The 22,081-nt window shown below is 40.1% G+C and overlaps 1 protein-coding gene across 11 annotated transcripts in view; it reads right to left on the minus strand.

Moving 5' to 3' along the window:
* The window catches only part of FAM13A (family with sequence similarity 13 member A), a 149,694-nt gene that overhangs the window by 42,532 nt on the left and 85,081 nt on the right, over window positions 1–22,081 (minus strand). For 9 of the 11 annotated variants that reach the window (XM_064510460.1, XM_064510462.1, XM_064510459.1 and 6 more), the window contains 3 exons: window positions 13,481–13,522; window positions 3,059–3,103; window positions 1,058–1,237 (listed from right to left, as the gene is read on the minus strand). In XM_064510460.1, coding sequence (XP_064366530.1) covers window positions 1,058–1,237; window positions 3,059–3,103; window positions 13,481–13,522 — 267 coding nt within the window. The remainder of the gene's footprint in view (window positions 1–1,057; window positions 1,238–3,058; window positions 3,104–13,480; window positions 13,523–22,081) is intronic. The other 2 variants (XM_064510463.1, XM_064510464.1) reach the window with 2 other exon arrangements.

The following is a 22,081-nucleotide window of genomic DNA, read 5'->3' on the forward strand; positions in this document are numbered from 1 at the left end:
TATTTCATACTTATGATTTTTTACTATAGTAGCATTGACATATTTTGGGAAGCAGCATAGCCTGCAATATTCACATGAGGTACCAAAGGTTATGTACATACATAAAAGCAGCTTCATACAGGAAGGTGCAGTGTCAATAAGATTAGGGAATTCAGCATCCAGGAAAAAACAAAGAGAGCCTAGACATATCTTTTGGAATCTAACTTGAAATCCTAGCAATCCAATACTACAATCAACCATACACACTCCTTGCAGGGACTAGCCCTGTGCTTAAAGCTAGACATGCGTATAAGCACTGATTAGATCAGCGCCTTACAAAATCATACTGCTCAGTTACAATTCCTCAAAGACAGCTATGCCTTGGATGTGTGTTTGTTAAGGCTGTGGTGGTAATTTATTTGTACCACACAATGCATGCCGCAACTAGAGCAGTAAGAAAGGAGAAACAGGTATTATTTTTACTCTTTGGCAGACATTTAATGAAAATTGCCACTAAATCACCTGAAACCTTTGTGTAACAGGGTGGATAAAAATACTTAAAATGCTGGTTAATCAAAAGGAAGACTTCTATGTTCAGATGAACTTCCAGGGCTTCTCAATAAGCCTGAACATAAGCTGTGCCTCCACATAAAAAAGGAGAACTTGGTGTCAGTTTTGTAGACATTTATATTCAGAAAAGCATCTGAAAGCAATGTTTTTATCTAGTAGAAGGTTGCAGGCACTAGCACCAACTGTTTGGGGTTTTTGCTAAAAAAAAAGATAAAAAAATACTGCAATTAAAGAATTCCAGATACTGTCATTAAAGAACTCCACTATTTATCTTTAAAGAACTGGCTTCTTATCATGTTTTGGCCCACTCGATTACCTCTAATAAGCTCTACATTTCACAGCTATAACTGATGTGATGGAGCTCTGTACGGGCACAACAGTCTGCTCTGTGCTTTCAACTGATGGCATGTTTCATAACCGAACTACCAAGCATTGCCTAGACAGCAGACATGACTAAGATACACTTAATCAAATATACTTTCCAAAACAAAATAAATCAGGATCGTACATGTCTCTGTTTCTCCGGGCTTCCTCCTGCTCTTTGTGATGTCGCCTCCTCTGCCTGGCAGACACATTAGAAGAGGCTGATGATGTTCCCGATTCAGAGTCCTCTGAACTCTGGCCGCCTGAGCCATGAACATCAAAGAGATGCTGCTCCACGGCTGAGCGGATTGTCTTCTCTAAATACCTGTCAAGCCGAAAAATAAGGTCAATTGAGCTCAAACACTTGCTGGAGCTCCTTCTCTGCAACATTAAATAACGCATGTGTTCTAGAAGGGCTTATTTTATCACGATGGCAAGGCAGTATAAAGTGTACTAGGGACCACAGACATCTGCAAAGAGCTAAGCCAGTATCTTCAGACACTTTGATGTTCGGGTCCCTCAGAAGAGCTGAGCTTTCCCAGTTCACCCTGCACTTGCTCGTTTCTGGGGCTGCTTGAATCTTCTGTAAACTAGCTACTTTTATTTATCTCTGCAACTACAAACGTAAGTGCCTAATTTTCACCCTCCACTTCAACAACCCTAACAAAACCCTATTTGAAATCCAGTTCTAAAGACTGCAGCAACTGGAAACTCAGTCTCATGTGCTCCCAGCTTTTGTTAAAGGTCACTGGTTGGGGGTGGAGGAGGGTGTAAGGAAAATACTGTCAGGAAATGACACTTTGAGGATGAAGACTACAATTCAAAGGACAATGACATGTGGGCAACCCAACCATGCTCACACTAGTTAGGTCCCTTGTGCAATCCAAACTCAGGAAGACAATGGATCATCTGCAAGAAGGTGATTCATTGCTGTCTCACAGGGGGATGAGAACATGCAACAGTACCTCATTGTAAACTCTTCATATACTTAAATTGGTGACCAGACACGGATCTGGTTCTGACCTCATGCTGTTTTCCTGCTCCATTAATGCACACGCAGCCACTCCTAACTGACTTTGCTATGAGATCACTGTCGTGCCCACTGGCAGTAAGAGGGCTTCCACACCAGCTGTGCAAGGGATTTTCTGCAGTTACATCAGTTAAAGCTGTGAGACCACTTGAACTTTCAACCCAACTCTCCTACATTTTGCTACTGACATTTTCTTGCAGTATTTCCTTCCTTCCTTCCTTCCTTGAGCCAGAGGAAGATTTTATGGGCAAAATCTAAAATTGATTTCTTTCATTATTTCTTTTTTCTTTTACCAAAACATTGTTTGGAAACATATTTTTACACACCCCTGCCCTAACCCTGTTTCTTGCACACTTTTAGAAGTCTGCTGAAGTTCTCTAGAACAAGTTTTTAAAACATGCCTGACTGACATAGTGTCCATCCCTTTTTTCTTAGTAAGCAGCACTTCCCCAAAAGTTGTTTGTAGGATTTGATGGTTCATTTTCAACTAACTAGCTATGAGTATGTGAACCTGTACCTGGGCTGATGCCTCCAGAGAATTTACAACACTTGTTCCTAAGTGTGGACTATAGCGGTAGTCTGCTGAGACTGCAATTCCTGAAAAAGTCAAAGATCTTAGCAACTGCATAAAAACACATGGTTTAACTTGGCAAATGTGTCTGTGTTTCCCATATTGACAAGAATCAGCCTGGCAAATCCACCAACCATTTGAAACTTCTAATTCAGGCAGGGGAGCCAACTTGTTAGCTCTGCTGTTTGTGTCAGCACAGCAGTTACTGCAATGGGATCAGGCCCTGTCCATTCCTGGGGTGGGAGCAGGAACAAACATGAGTGAAAGAATTGTGCGGTAAGAACGTGCTTCTCTAAATATGCAAGTTCCCTCTAACTGAAATATCACAGGCACCATGTGGGAAAGAACCAAGGAACCTTCAGACCTGAGAATTTTTCAGGAAGAAATGATTTATTATCATTGCAGATGCTTTGATTTGGGAAACAATGTCTTTTTTGTTTGTGCAAGAACAGCCCTTAGAGAGAAATCAAAGAATAACCAGTAATACTCTAAAAAGCTCCAATATACAAAAAAGGTAGCTACAAAATTGTGAAAGAGACACTTACTCTCCTGTAGCAGGAATGTTACTACTGACTTGTGACACATGGGCACTGTGTAAAAGAAAAACAGGAGAAAGTTAGAACTGATTATCACAATAATGTCTTAAAACACTTGTTCTCTGAGCATTAAGAAAGGACTTAAAGGTCTGAGCTGTCTCAACAGCAATTGCATGCGCATGCCACAAGCTTTTCCCCTTCAGGAATTTTTACTCCCACAGTGACGTGGCACATTTTGACAATGCCAATATCCTCAAGAATTAATTTGTCTGTCATTCCCTTGCAGTAGGCCAAGATCTAACGGAAAGTATTTCAACTTGAGCACGTTGCAGATTTTTTGCTTCCTTCTGAGTTTTCTTCAGCTGCAGGTTGCTTTAGCCTCCTCAGAAAAGCTCTTGTCTTCTGAGGCTGCTTTGAAAATGTACACACTGTGAAAGGGAACTTAATATTTAAGAACCTTTAAATATTAATGGGGGGGAAAAAAGCAAAACACATGGCCTTTCACTGTTCTCCTCTTGCAGCTCTCTGATATCATGTTTTTTGCTTCATAGCTTAAAAAAAAAAAGAAAAAGAAAAAAAAAAGAATATATGCTCTCTTCTTTCCCTCTCAGTTTGTTTTTGAGCTCAGGAAGAGCTAACATAATTCTAGGTGCCATTGCTTGCCATTTAAAGCCCTTTTGAATAAGCTGACATGCCATCACGCACAGCTGTCACTGCTTTTCTCCCTCTGCCCAGGGCCAGATTCTATTTGGCCAAGCCAAATCCCATTCTGCCCCCTCCTCCCCCACGCTGACTCAGCTTTGCAGATAAGGGAACACGTGATACTTTACACGTATTCATCACCCCTATGATCTTCATTAAGCCAAATAAGTTACAGGCTTACAAGTTTCATTTGGATTTATCCCCGTATCAGCAGAAGAATTAGTCGTATGACTGGCTCATATACTCCACTAAAATGATACTGCGTAGACAGGTTATGAGACAGGCTGAATGCACAATGCGTTTTTTGCCAAAATAGCCATTAATTCTTTCAGTCTCCAGGAGTTTCTCACAAACTGCTTCAATGCAGAATGTCCAACAACGGCATCCCTTAACTAACCAAATGTCTCTTCTCTGCTTCTGTTGAATATTTCACTTGCCAAATACTTTACCATATAGATCTAATGCTGGTTAAGAAGCTGCAACACTCTGATGCTAACTACTCTGTGGCTCCATTGTTTTTAAGTGTCTCTTGTGGTGGATGGCAGGCAAATGAAGGTCGAGAAGGGTAAGTGAAGGGCCACTGCAGCCAGTTTGACAAAAACCACAAAACAGCCTAACTCCCTTTTCAGGTCTGCCTGTAGTAAAGTAAAAACCCACAGATGCCCAACTGCAGATCAGTGTCTCTCATATGCTCCTGGTTACTTCAGTGAGCCAGTACATCCACCTCAGTTTGGATAAACCAGTGTACCCCAACCACATGCTCATCCCTTCCAGTATACTTCATTCCACACTGATCTCTAGCCCACATACAGTTCCCTGGAGCTGCTGATAGCATGAAAGCAGTCACGTATTTGCCAGTATATTCCACATTATCTATGCAACACCCAAGAAGCTATGTCATTCAGATGACTTCACGAATAGAAGACATACAAACAAGTATCAAATTACTGTGCTTACTACTATGGGCATGCAACCTACATATAGAAAATAACAATTGCAAGATCCCTCTCTTCATATGCAACATCTTGGTTATTAACTATGACATGGCTTTGCTTTTCCAAGTACATACTTCAAGTATCCTGCTTGCATTCCAGTTGACTTATATAAACTACCTGTCCTCTTCCAAACCCCAAACTGTTTTTTTAAAGCTGATCTCCCATTGGAGATGGATTAGCAAATAAGATAATACTGTGCCACGCTAAACCACATTACAAAATGCAATTCATCCCAACACTACTGCTCCTACATGTTTATATTGTATCAACCTTCTATAATATTTACATGCAATTCATACGGAATGGGGCTGTCTTTCATATCACACCTTTTTTCTCAATTTATTTCCATGTCAAGAAAGTGATAGTGGAGGTGGAGATGGGACTGTTTAGATTTTATTTATTTAAAACATTTCTGGGATGCAGGCATACCTGCCCAGCAGATGAGAGAGAAAATGTCAAGCAAAAGCTCTTTCCTCTATTTCCAACAAAATACTGTGCAAAAATGCAAACTCTTGTTTCCTATTAAAAAAACTCGTGAAAGGCTAGAAACCGCATGTGAGTGAGAGTTCATGCTGTTAACCCCATCTGGGGTGTTCAAGGGCAACAGTCGCTATCTACAAACCACTCGTTTGCATCATTACCGAAAACACAAAGCAGTTTCTTTTACGCAATAAGTAGTAAAAAGAGGAAATAAAAGATAAAGCTGCAAAAATAACTAAATAAAATGCCGAATATTTTCATAATGCCCAAATACCTTCTGTAATTGTCTAATTCTCACTTAACACTGTGCTTTTCTAACACCAGCTCTGTTTTAACCCATTAACCTTGCTAACTCATAATGTCACATATAATTTTAACAATTACTTTGTGGTATCTATAAAAGTCCTACTCAAACAATATAGATTTTGTCAGATAGCTAATAATATAGTGATTTTGAAACTACCAATAAATAAGAAAAATGTGTGCACACAGCTACATGCCAGCTGAATCGATGACAACAGAAGTTTTAACACTGCTTTCTTCTCTTCTAGATACTGCTTCCTTATATACTGAACACGACCATATAAGACAAATAGGATTTACTTTATTCTTAGTCCTGTGAAATTTTAATGCTCTTTATTAGCCCTCTCTCAATTCTGAAGCAGAGGTTTTCCAGATATACTAAATTTCTTTTAATTCCACAATAATTGGCTTTTCACACTATTTAACTTTGAAGACTAAAATGTACTCTGCATTGACCTTTTGCACATTCAGGAAGCTCACTAAAAAAAAAGAAAAAAAAACCCCAAACCCAACCACCTCCTGGTACAATAGCTTTACAAGTCCAGCCTGCCTGGGAATGGAGCAGGAGGTGTTTGAGTGTATTAGCAAACTCAGGAAAAGGCACAGCTCTGTCAGGATTTTACGGCCTATAACACCAACCGGACATAGGTGAAGCTTTCTGAGGGGTTTTCCAGAGCTCTTGGTTGGCAAAAGTCGCTCCATCGTCAGGGTCATGCTGCCCAAAGCACACAAGGGCAAGCGGGGCCCAGAAGAGCCCTCGCTGTCATGCCCTACAGTGCAGTGAGCTGCCTCAGAATGGCAACTTTGTTTATTAAATCATCTGCCCGATGAAAGCTCATGTTCTGCTTCCGTTAATTATTTTCTCCTCCTGGGTGCTCGATTCACTGATATGTACGGTCAATTATTTCCACAGCCAGATTATTTTTATTAAATTACGCAGCTGCTGCAGAACACACTGAGAAATACTTTCTAATATAAAGAAAACTTTCTAATATAAATTAAAGGTTCTCTTTCTTCTACTTAAAACAGGCAGCAGCAGGAAAGTTTTCCAGCGCAGGGGACTTACGCTTGCAGAGAGCAAGACACAAAATCTGGATCAGGGCACATAGCTGTTTTAAGCGCCACACACTTTTGAACTGGCTTCTTATGACCCTCATGCATTTCCTTTTGGGAAGTTTGATCTCTAGCACTTCGCAGTGTTTTCTAACCTTGTTTACTCAAGTCTTTTGCACCTCTCACACTCTTCCAGAGGTGCCCTATCAGCTCTGGATAATGTTGTCATGTATAAGGTAAACTCTTACTTCATGGCTTCTTCTTGCATTCCCTTTCAGCCTCAAGCATGTGAAGGTGATATTTTCTATCAGCATTAAGCACATTAATCCCCCCTTGCCTCCATTAGTAACTTGTGAGCTTAAAGGTATGCATCTGACTGAGAACTGTCATGCAATACCTGTACTCTTCCTGCACTGTACGGGGTATCTTGTTATAGAAACTAAACAATGAGCAGTTGGATATCAAACCGCTCTCCTCTTTTTCTACTCAGGCCCTATTGAGCAAATTGTATGAGCATCTTGGTATTAAAAGGCCATAATAAGAATCAAGCAGAACAAACCGGCTGACTGGTATATGATAGTTTTCCCGCATTGGGGTTTCATCTAGGAAGTCGCTGAATAAATTCAGGTGATACACTGTCATCAGCCATAATTAACAGCCTAAACCATAAACTATACTTCCAGTTTGGAGCGAAGGCCACTCATTGCTGAAATTTATTTGTAATCCATCTGCTTTATGCAGGAAGCAAAAGGCTTTTTTCTGTTCTTGTTTTCAGAAAGGCCAAGCACTCCAGTAAGAAAACGACAATATATGCAAAACTTTTAACATCTTGTCATCCCAGCAATGCAGAGAATATTTGTTTAAATAGCTTTTATATTTTAAACAGGAAGTTTCTAAAGCCCTGTTAATATACGATTCCAACACTTGACCCAAGAAATCCTTCTTCCATAGGTACTGAAATAGTCTAAAAACTGCTCATCCTCTACTACTGTTCCATCAGACTTGCTCCTTTACAGTCTGTGACATCCAAAGTTGCTGATTTGTATGGGCTCTATTTTAAGAAAACTATTTAACCCAACACACATTCCACAAGGAGAAGGATTATGTCTACATATAAAATGTGAAAATAATGGGTTAAAAATAGAGAAATGTGCTCTAAGTTACTGGGATGTCCCATCACACAGCAGACACACTTTCAATGTTTTCTCAGTAGTTTTACACTTTCACAAGCTCAAATCATCCATTTAACCTTCCTTCAAATGTAGTACATTATGTTTGACACTACCTTATTATCAGAAAATTAATACCATTAATTGTCTTGTTTTTCTTCTGCATCCCTGCCATTCTTTCTTGTACTGCGATCACCTTTTATGATGAGCGCACACTGACACCTACTGTTTGAAGCAGAGACCGGCCTGGAGGGGGTTCACACCTATCAATCAATTTAGCTCTGTGAATTTAGGCGGTTGTCTCTCCGCAGGCTCCTCTACTGGCAGTTGAAATGTTCCTTTGGGGGCCATTCAGAGCCTCCAAATTAAGCTCGTGATTTGAACTGGAACTGACTGCCTTCCTCCGCTGATAAAAGGTGCTTAGTGAGACAAGCCTACTAATTAATGGTATGGAATCGAGGTTCCAGATTTCCCACAACTGTCCCAAATGACCAGGCCAAGATCTTGGCCCAAGATCTGCACTGTAGCCAGGCAGGAAAAATAGGGGCACCTAAACAGCCTTCCTTCTCTTTTCAGCCGGTGCTGATATAACAAAGCACAAAAAACATGCAACACATGTTTTAAAAGGGCCCAACATCCTATGAACCTTAGTAGCTCTTATTCCATGTCTCACTGGCAAGGAAGTACTCAACGGGAAGGCAGCCGAGCATCTTTCTAAGCAGGCAGTAAGCTTTGACTAGATTTTTCAATCTCTCCAGAAAACAGACATAAGAACAAATACAGTAAAATCTCTTACTCAACGTACTACAGGCTAAGAATGCCTGACTTGCATTATATAGAGAAGTCATCTCATGTAACAACTGCTAAATGGGGAAACAGAGTCAGCTGTGTTAAATACTGCCAACAGGATATCAGGATTTACAGAGGAAAGAAGTACTAAAACAAGCGAAACTGTCCAGTGCAGACCTTGCCCTGCACTCAGGGGTATCTTATGCAGCTTTTGGCACTGCTTGTGATGACGGCTCTCATCTCAATGTCAGTTTAATGCTCTGCATATTAACAAGGAGGCTCCACACTACAAAGCTGTTGCTTTTCTTCCCCTTTAGTATCATTCTGGTTTATCCCAGGGTCTACTCATTAGGAAACTCCTCTGAAACTGTCTATGTGACCACTGTCAAATCTAAAGCAGGTACTCCGCACCAAGCATGCCTGTAGATTCCCCATCTTCTGAAAACTCATTGCACACGTTGAGGAGAAGTGTGCTAACAGGGAACTGACTTTGCCAGATGCTACTTAATTACCTGAAACCAGATTACTCAATATGGCTAGCACTCACATTCCTACTTACATAATTAAGAAATCTGTAGGATTGCTCCTTATATAACAATCTCACCTCTCTTGTCCTAATGCCTTTCATTTTCAAAGGTTTTGGAACATAAATGCCCTTCAGGCATGGCTCTCTAGAACAATCAATCATCCAGTAAGGTTTCCCTCTTCTTTTAACAGTGCAGAAATCTCCTTGCCTGGTACTGAGCACAGCTGAGTAAATAAATTGTCTTCCAAGGAATACAGAATGGGGAAGGATAACCCTAGTCAGCAGCATGTGACAGGATTCAAACCAAGCAAATATCACAGAAAACCTTTTCACTAACTGATCAAGCCCATCTCATCCTCACAACTCCTAACAAAAGAAGGCTCCAGCTACAAACTTTCTAACGTTCTGCCTAAATTTATTGATAGCCTGTTGGTATCCATTTTTTCCTCACACCAATATTGTTATTTAACATAAACAATTGTTTCCCTCTGTCTCAACACCCAGGGTAAATACATGTACCCTGCTCCATTTCTTATGCTAAATAAGACTTCTGACTGCTTTTCCCCCTCTTCTAAGAGATCTGCCTACTTCTCCAATCATCTTTGCAAACCTGCTTTGCACCCAGTGCCATTTGAACATGAGCTACTGAAACTGTGTGAGGCCTCATCTGGGCCTTGTACAAGAGCATCCATACTTCTTCCCCTTTGTCTACTGAAAATAATTTGCTTTACATGTCCTCTGTCACACAGTTACTTCACCTTGGATATTTACATCCCCCAGCCTCATTTCCATCCCCTTATAAACAAGTTATGGCTATGTCCTTCTCTTCCCCAGCATCTCCAGAAGGGGAATTCCCCTTTCATGTCGGAGCTTTTCATTATTACTCCTGAGATGTAGGACTTTGTTGCCTATGTTATTATATCTCGTCTTATTTCTTATTGTACCCCACAGTCATATAGTTTCTCCCAGAGGACACCCCCATCCCCCTGGTATATGTAGGGTCTCCTAAATTTATGCTATAAGCCAAATTCATGAGCACAGTTGTGCTTTTTATGCCAATGGCTTTTAAGGGGGGGGGGGGGAATGAAAAAAGGCCTTGATCCTTAAGGAGCTTCACCAGCAATCTCCTTCCTTTCCTATAGGATCTCACCCCTTCTTTATCCATCTTTAAGCTCTTGCACTAATCTCCATTTACACCACTGGAATTCCAAATCTACAGAGGGCATCACATGAAACATTTTGCCAAAATCGGACAGATCAGGTATACTCCTGTTCTTCCTCTCTCTTGAAAATCTGATTAAAAATATTTGGTTGTACTGGTATCATCTCTCTTGACAAACCTATTGTGCATTTTCCACTTACCCTCATGTCTTTAATTAGTGCTTACTTCCTTACAGAGCAACAGTGGTGATTATTTCTATACTTGGTGATACCTTCCTCAATTTCTTAAAACAATGGCAGCGCCACCCTAAATCAGTGCAATTTTAAAAACTAGTATATCAGTGGGTTTCTAACAGTTCTGATTTCAAGTTAACACTTCAAGCATTTGCCTTATTGCTGAAAATAAAATCAAGGGAAACATCACCATTCCTAGCTGCTATGGTACACTACTAAAGAACCAAGCCTCTGGTTTGATGCTGACAAAGCTGGTCTATGGACAGACACAATGTTCCTTCAGACTGGCAAAAGCCAAGCATTAGCAGAGTTTGGAAGCTAAACAGCTCTTGTTTCCATCTAATTAGCATATCGCATAATTGTCTATGTGAAAGTACTGTATAAATGCAGCAGCAACCTACCCCTCTGTACATATACATTCATGATTCACTCGCGATATTACTTGAATAGTATTCAGACTATGTAAGCGTGGCTGGCAGCAATACAACTAGATTTAGTCATTAGTGAAAATGGACATTCAAAGGGGCCCCCCTTTCCTTTTCCACAGTGTGAAATGCGATACCTATATATGTCATGTAGTACTCTGGGGCAACAATAAAAATGTTCAAAGTTGCACAGAAAATATGTGCCACACACTAGAGTTCTCAGTTGTTGAAGCACCACGAATCGCCCAGCCAGCACTAGCTCTCTTGCCAAATTAACTTCACTTGGCAACCAACCTCAAAAGTACACACTTCTGATGTGTGATAAATAGCAGCAAGACTTACAAGCTGTTAGTTTTATTTGCAAGCAATTGTGTCTCAGCAATGTTACAAAAGACACAAGCTTGGCATGAAGCCTTATGTCACAAGGTGTGCTGCTCCCTCTCTGCTCATATTAGCCATTTCTTCACTTCCCAGATATGTGTTTATTCTCAGCTGTTCCCGTCCTATTTGCAAGACACATTCCCACAGAAGGCCATCCCTTCGTTCCAATGGGTGCATTCATCCTCCTTCATCGTCCTATTATGGCCACACCTCTAGTTAAAGTTTCCTAACGTGTCCCCTCCCTCTCAGAAATTTCCTGGTTTTGCAACCAGTTTCCCCAACTCCACACCTTGCTCCCTAACTCCAAGCCAATCCTGATGTGGCCAGCTGAGCAGATCCCCTTCTGGATCATTTTTCCAGTTCAACACAGACCTGGATTCATTTGTGCTCTAGGGATGTATCAGGCCTCAGCACAGTCCCACATCAGGAAAGCATTCATATCTTTATGTTTAATGCAGCCCTATTGAAAAATTAAAGCCTAGAAAGTCAGTTCTGTTCTTTTGCACTCCCCAAAGTGATCCACTATTGTAAGCATTAGCATTCATTCTCTTTAAAGGATGAGCTTCTATTTTTAATGATCGTTATACTAATGGCTCCAAGAAACCATTCTTTTTGTGTAAAATACATCAATGTCAATGCAGTGAGATGTATGTGTGATGTAGAATAAATGAGATTATTACTGGCATTTGAGACGTTGATCTTCTGTTGATGAACTGAAAAAGTTACTAGCAGCACACCAGTAAAATCTGAAGACATTTCAAACACCAGTTTGGGTATAGACAGAACAGCTATAAGAGTCGGCATGGAAAAATGCAAAAAAAGGAAACCACGAAAGGGAAAAGGATCATACAAAAACATACATAAAATTGAAAGCAGAAAGCAATCAACCAGTAATTCTGACAGAGAGCTTGGAGAGACAGTTTTAATCAAAAGACAAGACAGAAATCTAACGGAAGCTTACAATTATCTGCAAGAAAAAGAAAGAGGGGGATTATTTTCAGTGGAAAGATATAGGATGAGGATTTAGGTTGGGAAAAACTTGTGACAGTGGAATCTCTGCAGCAATATAATAATCGCCCAAAGGTAAAGATGGAATCTCCTTGGACAGCTTGCAGTTTCTGAAGCACAGATTAAGCAACATCTGCACAAATACACTGCATCAACAGGAAGGTGGACAAGACCATGCAACCAGGCTGGTCCATAAACAGTTCACAGATGCACATTTCTGCACAGTCTTAATGGAAGTTTCCATATTAACAGCATGTATGAAATGCATACTTTCTGAAGTCTTTGTCAGGAAAATTTTGTAAGGAGAAAAAAAAAAAAAAGACCTACAGGGATAAATAGGAATATATGCAAGAGAACTAACAAATACAGGTGAACACTGTAAGAGTTCCAAATATCACTGCTCTCACAAAAAGGACCATAGGGATTTCTTTTAATTTCTTTAAACTCTGGAGAGATCAAAAACTCAATTATAGTATTTAGCCCTCCCTCCTCTGCATCCTTTCACTATTAATTGCCCTGGCTACCGCTCTTCTACTAAGTATAAATGAAAGCACTGGAATGAAGCCTGCTACTGAAGCAAGCAGAGCAAACTTCCACTGAAGTCAACAGAATTAGGCCAGTTTTAAAAGCAGTGACTTTGGCCTTCCAATTGGCAAAACAAGAAACACAATTTGTTCAAATGCAGCCAGACTGCCATTCCCTCTGGGCAGGCAAGCATACTGTGGACTGAGGCATTCTCCTGCTTTTCTGCGTTGGCTCGGCTGCAGCAGGAGAGCAGTTGCTGTTGGGCTGCTGACTCACCATCTGGTTCCTCGCTTTTCTCTGAACAGCACACGCTGCCAGTTCCTCAAAGCTTGTGGCAAAAATCTCTCTTGTGCCCACAGATTATAAGCTACTTACGATGAGCATCTAAACTACATAATGAACTGAAGAAAAGAGAAAAAGAAAGTCCATCCTCTAATTAAGAATTTACAAGACTAGCATTAAACCCTGAGCCTTGTTTCTAGACACAAACTCCTTGTTGAAATCTTTCTGTATCTCTGAAGACTCATTCATCCCACCAGCTGAGCAATGATTATGAAGGTAACAGTAATCTTCCATTTGATTACAGTCTGTTCAGACTTTCTGGCATCATCCCCTCCAGTTAATTCTAATAACAAGTCAACCCCACGTGGAGAAACAAATTAAAACAAATGAGTAAATACCTCAAGTAGAAGGGTGACATAGGCCGCTCATCTTCTTGGGAACTAAAAACAAAACATATTTTTTAAGGTTAGTGTACAGTTCTGACTTGCATTTGCAGTTCAGTTATAGCAAGATATTCACTCTTAAAAAGCAGAGATAATAAAAGTGAAACGATATGTCTATCAGAGAAGTAGTATTTAAGCCTATTTTGTCTTATGCTTGTACTGAAAATCATGGAAGAGAGCTTTAAATTGCATTCCTTAAATCCTGGGAATCCAACTCATTTTTCAACGTTCACAAATGTAGAACAGATCCACTGCTAGACAGTCAGGAGTCACTCCAGCTCTGTAGCAGTTCAGAGACTATTCCCATAGCAACAATATCACATTTCTGCCAGCAGAACCACAAGGGCCTTTTGCTGTCTGTTGTTCCAGAATTAACAACCTGCCCATAAAAGTGAAAGTGAAGAAAAAACAAATGACATTTTGAGAGACCAAAAAGAAGTAGCTATGTGCATATGCACGCAGCTGAGAATTCCATGTCTGAGTTTTATTGTCCTGGTTGAAAGCTGATTTGACTACGCTGAAACCCAGCCAAACTACAGAGACAAAACAACAGAAACGCAGGTCTGACAGTGATGAGTGAAGTCTGTATAAAACTGAGTGTATCTGAAGAGAAAAGTGTGTTTCTCACGGACTTGAGGAAGCATTTCCCCCCAAGGCTTGAGATCAGGGGGTGCATTTGGTTGGCACGGAGCTCCTCTAACAGGTGTTTCAGTGAACCGACCTGGCTGAAAAATAACTATTTTGCATGTGGCCAGGTCAGTTTGCCCAGAGATCAATTCCCTGATCCAGTTCACCATGCAGTTTGTGTTGGCATAAGGATAAGAATGAGTTGTTGGGGTGCTAAAGTTTAAAGGTGTGGTTGAACCGATTGTTTCAGTCAATTTAAACCCCTCTGCTAAAAAGGGATTCCAACACAAACTTCATCAGTCATTCCACTCAAGTAAATGGTTGCACTTGCAGGGCATTCAGGCCTTGTAGTTCTTCAGAGCAGGGAACTTGCCTTCCTCCAAGCCCATAGGAAATGCCACTGAAATCAATTTGTCCCCAGAGGACTTTAATTGGGCCTGTCAAAGAGTGCAGTAACTTTGGGAGAAAGGCAGAAAAAAAGATGGGAAGCTGCATGAATTATCTTAAGCAGAAGCAGAAAGGATAACATTTCACATGCACTGGAAATGAAGCATTTCCCTACTGTTTTCCCACCATTCAAAAGTCTCTACCAGTGCTCAGCAGTGCAATTTACCACAGATATTCAGCTTCTGATTTTGTTAGACAGGTCAAAGGGGAATTGACACGATGTGAAGGCACTGATCATTCTTAAGTTTGTACAGAGGATGAGAGATTTATCAAGGACACTATAGGTAAGCCCAAATCCGCTTCATACTCGAATCATTTGGGAGCTCTGATTGCCATGAAACACTGACAAACTTCAACAGGGATCTGAACTAGATCAAACTTGGAATTCTTTTTCAAAATTCAGCCTGAATCCATTACTCTTTTGAATTTAAAATAATTGATTACTTTACTAAATACAGAATGCAAGCAATACAGCTTTTCTAAATACAGAATAAATGCAAAAGGAATGCCATTGTGTGTTTAGTAGCTAGGAGATCAAATACTCAGTCATACATATTTTGCAGCTTCCACTGGAGTCAAAAGGAAGCTGTCTAAGCAAGACAAGCTGAAACTGGCCCAAGGCCAGGAAAACTCTGTGCTCTTATAGTGAGTATAGCCAGAGGCAGATTTTACTGTGGCTTACTTTGAATCCAGCCAATTTTGCACAAGATCCACAAATATGAATGCCAAATTTATCTATAAATTGGGAGAAAAGGGGGAGGGAAGATGTAGGGAAGAAGAAAGACTTCTCTCTGGTAGAGAGAAACGGACTAGAACCAAATGAGCACATCAGGGAAATCGCAAGTGTTATTCCTGCATCATTTTGACTCCTCGCTACAGTGCACAGATATGTGTATGGATGACAAGTGACATCTATGTAAAACACTTCCCATTCACTGTGACTGCAGGTATATTTTCAGGCCCACTGGAAGCCTGAAATACAGATTCAAGGGTAACACAAAATACCACACCGGAAGGAAGAGAAACTGCTTCTGAAATCAGTGCGGTCTGCCAAAACTTGAAACTCCTTTGTAATGCAACAGTGACAGTGCAGTTTTCAGCAGCTCCCTAAACAGACCACAAGTATAGCTGCCACTGGGAACTTTGCTGCCACTTCCACAAGTCAGTCTTGAGCTGCTCGAGCAAGTCGTCGTGGACGTTGCTGCACAAGTGAGGCGGCGGGAGGAAGGAGTGCTGCAGCAGTGCCGCAGCAGCCCTCCTCCCATGCTCGCAGCTGGCTCACGCTGATGGAGCAGCGTGCAAAGAAGCACACTGAGCGTGCTTTGCAAAGCTGGTTAAAAGCTGTTGCCTGCAGCAAGGTATGCAACCCTTAGGGTTGTTGTGGGAAGCAATTACTGCTCTGAGACAGCTTAGAAAAGTGGAGAGAAACATGCAAGTGCCCATTACTGCTGCTTTCCAGAAGCCGCCCTCCAACAAACACCCAGGTAAGACACTTTCTCAGGTACAGGCGCCCCTTGATGGCATACACAGTTTCTTAGTTTAGTCTTAGTGCCTGCAAGTTTTTCTCTTTTATTCTCATTTGCAGAATATTCTTTTTTTAAAAAAAGCAATAAGGAAACTACTTTAAACTCACAAAGCTACTGGTAACCTTGTTTGCTATGTTCTGTTCATTATGTAATAGCATTACTTGTAACCCGAATGCAAGCAAGTCCCAATGGCACACAGAAAAAGTGAAAAATAAACCCCATGTGGAAAGAAGTCCACAGTGCTATCAAGATTTCTGTGCATCAATGCAACTTCAAATAACATAAAATGCTCCTCTGTATAGAAGTGTTAGTTGTCGAATCTACAGCAAGCATCTTTCCTATAATAAAAAAAAAATCTTCCTTACCTCGGGGTTTCACTGAACTTCCAAGTTACAGAAAACACAATGATACTGTAAAAGCCCAAACAACTGTCTTATATTCATGCTCCTTCTACAGCAAGTATGATCACTGCTCCACAAGTTGGATTAAGAAAATGTTATATCTGTACAAAAGGCCTTATCTACCCATACAAAGTAACTCATGAACACTAAGTATTTTAAGAATATTAGCTGGGAACTGGGAGCGGGGAAACAGAAACCTTAGAGAAAACAAAATGAAACCGGATACTAATTTCATTTAGTTCACTGAGTTTCAAAATTTCATGTGATCGATAAAAATTGTACCTGTGCATAATATGTCTTATCTAATAGTGTTTTATAAATTCACACATGCAGCTGATACATAGCTGCATCTGTGATGAAGAGCTCCCAGCTAACTAAGCACAAAATCCAATCTTTTGAGAAAACTATAAAATCTTTTAACTTTAGCAGAACAAAGCAGGTTAACCAAGCAGGTTACTCCATTCTTTCCTAATCATTAACAACAAAGAACCCCTAACATCTTTCCCTAACTACATGCACCTCAGTGAACTCATCTGTGCAGGCTGGAAAATATGAGAGTTGTGTAAATTACGACCACATTTAAACCAGCTGCTCCACAATAATTTAGTTTTCCTCAGATGTTAGGCCACTGAGCCGTCCTGCAATCCTTAGCACACTAGGATTCTATTTTGATGAAAATATTTTATGAAATAATTTAGTATTAACTTTGTAAGATAATAAAGAGTTGTATTTATTTCACACACGAGCACAATTTAGTTCATGGAGAGAAATGAGAATTCTGTGCAAAGGGTTTTAAACCTGTGGATACCTAATTACATGCTCTGAGATACAGAATTGAGACAAGGAAGGACGGAAAAAAAATGTACAAGACACGAATCATAAAGATCATCAGCTGATATTACACAAAAAACATATGCTAGAAATTGGCTTAAAATCTTCCATATGTGACTCTGCTCCACTAAAACTCACGCTAATGGCGCTTACTGAAAAACAACTGCTTGCTGGTTTTAAAAACACCTTGTACTGAAGGCTTTTATTAGTATTGCTAGGAAGCCTTCTTGCCATGTATCATGTGCCCTTCCAAAAGAAAATGCTAGAAGTCATTAAGAAATATTTAACATTTAACTGTCCTGTTCTTGGGTTGTGCAATTCCTCTTTGGTTAAAGGGATATATGACCTTTACAAAAAGAAACGAATGCTTAATACTTGGCACAGTGACTTGGCAAACTAAGTTGCTTGTCCACAGCAGGGAGGAGACAAGTCACTCTGAAGCTCATTTCCTATTCAGTCTAAATTTCTGCCTTGCCTAGCAAAGAACTTGCCCATCAGGCAAGCAGGTTTAGCAGTACGATTTTTAAACCTTCAGAGCTTTGTCCAGTTCTATACACGCTTTATGGCCAGAAGGCACTGCATATACCTGAGCAGGGATGAGACAATTTAAATAAATCAGGTATTTATTCAGCTACCACTGATGACCTGGCCGGACAGGTGAAAGCAAAATACAGCTGTTGCATTCTTCTCAAACACGCACATAGCAAAAGGTTTAAGTAGAAATGAATGGCTCTTCGATGCAATACCTGGGAGAGCAATTTCTTACGCTAAGGAAACTTAAAAATCTCATCATTTCCTTCATGCTGAAAAAGCAGAATGAAAAACAAATAAAAAACTCTGGTTCTCTTTAAGCTTACTTTATTGCTAAAGAAAGAATATTGTTGTGTTTTAACCTCCACTCAGCTAACAAAAAAATCGGTCAGACTGGGAAGAATGCCAGTATCACTGCCCTGGTTAGTGTAGTACATCTTACGCTGCTGATTTTTAGGCATTTTTAGCCATGCGTATTTTACAGCACGTATGCAAGGCATCCTGTTTGTGTCTAAAAAGGAAATAGGAAAGTGCTTCAAGCTATGATGAAGTCTAACTGTTAAACGACACGCTTGCATCTCAGAACCACACAGTAACAGCTTTTTGCCTTCCCTTTTGCAACAGGAATGTTGCAGGCAACCATTTGTCCCATCATGTTCTCAAGTAAGTAGTGATGGTCCCCCTTCCCCTTTTTTGGATGTCTAAAATTGCCCTTCAGCATGAATAACGGAGCTGGTAAGCCAGTTCGGAGCTGAAGCTATAAAACACCCATTTAGACTGAGAGTTCCCAATTTACTCACATGCATTGTGGCATATCCTAGCCCTGCTCTCTGCTCCCAGCCCCCTTGCCAGCTGGCTTGGGGCTTCCCTGAGCTCTCACCCTGGATCAGCGGGTGGCCCTTCCCTCGGTGCTCCGTCCCATTTAACGTGGCACTTCGACCTGCAGACAGCCAAACCTCAAAGACTTAGGGCCACCTGCCAGTCTCTGGACCAGAGATGCCAAAGGACTTTCTTCCTTTTGTCACGTAAGCAGCTTTACAAAAGTACAGAGTTTGCAGAGGACCTTCTTGACTTTTTATAAACTACTTTTTTTTTTTTTTTTAGGTGCTAATAGGCCTATTTTATTTGCGCTTAATTATCACGAGTTCTTCCTTCCCAGTTTCCTGGCACTGGAATATCTATTGTAAAATTAACATCGCTTTCCCACTGCACGTCTCTTTTGAAAAGTTAAACAGAAGATTTACTCGCTTAAATTAAAAAATAGGTATTTTTTACAATCATGAAAATGTACTTTGACTCAAATGTCAACATTTTGCACCGGAGATGAAGGGCCTACATGCTGGCAGGGTCATGCTGCTCAGTCAAGGTCATGTTTTCCTACTGCCTTGCCATAGGCTCTGTGTGTTCTGTCCTCAAAAGCTAGACAGAGCAATGGCTCTCTTTCTATTCAACCACAGCTATTGGGGACTTTAAAAGAGACTAATTATTTTTTAGTGACAATACTGTTTTCATGCAATGAGACTGTTGTTTCTAATTTTAGTACAAACAAAAAGCCATTGAAATCAATGTGTTAATCAGGTTACTAATGATATCAAAAGTTAATGAAACTTTCTGGGGATGGAGAAGGAAGGGTAAGTTTGAGTTATTTGTTAAGACTTCAAAGATATCTCGCTCTCGTTTTCTTCTCACCATGCAGCACAACCATGCCATCTCTGTTTAACAAGCAGCATCATTTTTGCATTTGCAATGGATTTTAACAGTACTTATTTATTTGCTTATTTTGATATTCAATATTAACAACACCAAAAACAAATTCAAGGAAGCCATGACTTTGAGCGCACAGTGGTACTTTTTTGCTGAATGCCTTAATGCCAATTTTTCAGCATTTCTTTTTTTCCCTGAGCAGACTTAGGGAAAAGTATACTTTTACGTTTTAAGTGACAAGTACAAGATTGAAACTGCCCATGAAGATTTACTGCATATTTAATTTCTCAATATAATTATTTAATCATACTTTATGTTTAGTGGGTAAAAGGTAACGTTTTTGCAAACGAGAAACAGCAGACAATATACAGTTCTTCCTCCAAATAAAGCAACAGTGCTGAGGTACGTTATGCAAAAGAAGAAAGAAAATAACACCCTTAATGCAAGAGCAACCATAAATTTAATCTAACATGATAACACTGTGATTACTACAATGGTCATCATTAAAATTCAGCACTTACCACCAACTGTTGAGCAATGCCACCCTTGTTCTATACCCTTAATCAGAGAGGAAGGGAGGAGGAATGCACTAGAGTAACCGTTGCAGAGCAAACAAGTGTTTAACAGTTTAACATTCTCTTCTCTGTGAGACAATTTATTTCCATGCAAACATTTTAATTTACCCTGAAGAACAACTTTTATATTCAAGAAATATCAGAAAGAGCACGTTATGTTATCTCCAGTCTTCTCTGTAGTTACACTTATGCCTGATCATATTTACCACTGAAATCAAGTTAAGCTCATGCTTAAGTAGCTACTTAACCTACTCACCAACTGAGCCATATGTCAAAATATTAGGCTGACAATCAGGCTTCTTTATTTTGAACTTACCCCCGACATACTGTGCAAAACATCTCCAATAATGTGGGCAGGGGTGGATTAGTATTGGTTTAAATATTAATCTCCAAAGAATCCTTCTGTCTTCCCTACACCAGTTTCTTCATCAATGTTTTTCCTGAAAAACATTAAGGAATGTTTTCCCTAAACATAACTTAGATGACGTTATGTCTTAAGCCTGTGAGATCACAGCGTGTGGCAATATGACTGCAGGGCAGTAGAAAATGACCTGTTCAAGGGAGAACTCCCTGTTAAGCCTTTCCAAAAGCATGAGCTTCTATGTCCTGTTTCACCTCAAAATGCCAATGTTACTCTTTTATAAAGACAGGTTGAAGTGGATGTGAAGGATCACTCTGTCACACATCTGAGGAGTGTGCATTATTTATTATTCTAGTTTCCACAGCAAAGGTTAAGGCATGAGCACCTAAGTCTAGAGTGGGAGCCTTCTAATTCTAGGAAAAGCTAGCATACAGTACAGCTATACAAATTGGGACTACATTACATTATCCACACGCATAACTATTTAGTCTGTGCGTGAGGGAGCAGTTTAGGCATGTAATCTTAAATGAAAAAATACACTTCTGTCATGGCCAGAGAGTTCTGTGGAAAGACATTTTGCTTATGTCCTCCTATTTCGAAGCAACATTAGCGAAGTACAGGCAATGCCATGGCACAATGAAATGAGTGGAAATTCTCCCTGATAAATGCCACTGCAAGCAACAAGCTGATTTTACATTTATATTAATATATCTGAATCTGTGGGAACCTCTGACAGTATAATTTTGTATAATTATTTTCTACTCACTTTCCTCCTGGATTACAAATAGGTTTATCTCTTTTAAAATGACGTCAGTGTTAAACAGTTTGCTTTTGTTGTTCTACTTCTTAAACTAGTTGGGGCTTATGACGAAAGACAGGGCAGTGTCTTTTCTTCTGCTTGTGGTTTGGCAACAGTTCTCCCTAGGATAAAACTAGAAAATGGGTCAGAAAGAGGCGGAAGGAATGTAGGAGCCAAAGTCTCACCTTTTCTCAGAATTTAATAGTGTGAAGTTGCGTAACAGATACCTGTTGCATTATAATAGTGAAGAACTGTTACTAGGTAACCAGTGATTTTGGTTTCAGGATTGTTTGTTACAAGCTTGCAGGCTCCAAATAAAGATATCTAGGAGCCCAATTTCTCAGTACAATGTTCAGATTTTCTTGCTTAATCAGATGGACACCATGGAGGCAAACACCACAGAAAAATTCCACATCAGTTGCCTCCTATAGTCAGAGACGCCCACCCAATGGCACCCATGGAAAGCTTCCACTGGCTTTTACGGGCATCAAGATGCAGCTGCTAGAAGACAGACTACCTATCTGACCAAATCTGAGCCTAGAAGACCAAAAGTTTGTATAGCATTTTGTAGTACGATATGATTAGGACTTCGGCAAGACCAGGACCACAAGTATGAATTTCTCTTAATTTCTCCACCAGAAAACAAAATTTATACAAGTTGTCTCCCTCTCAGAGGGGGATATTCTAGAACATACTTCATTAACATTTGTAAAGCTCTCTGAGTACTTTAGATAGAAAGTGATAACAAAGTCCA

Source organism: Dromaius novaehollandiae, chromosome 4 (genome assembly GCF_036370855.1).
Source record: "Dromaius novaehollandiae isolate bDroNov1 chromosome 4, bDroNov1.hap1, whole genome shotgun sequence".
NCBI lineage: Eukaryota > Metazoa > Chordata > Aves > Casuariiformes > Dromaiidae > Dromaius > Dromaius novaehollandiae.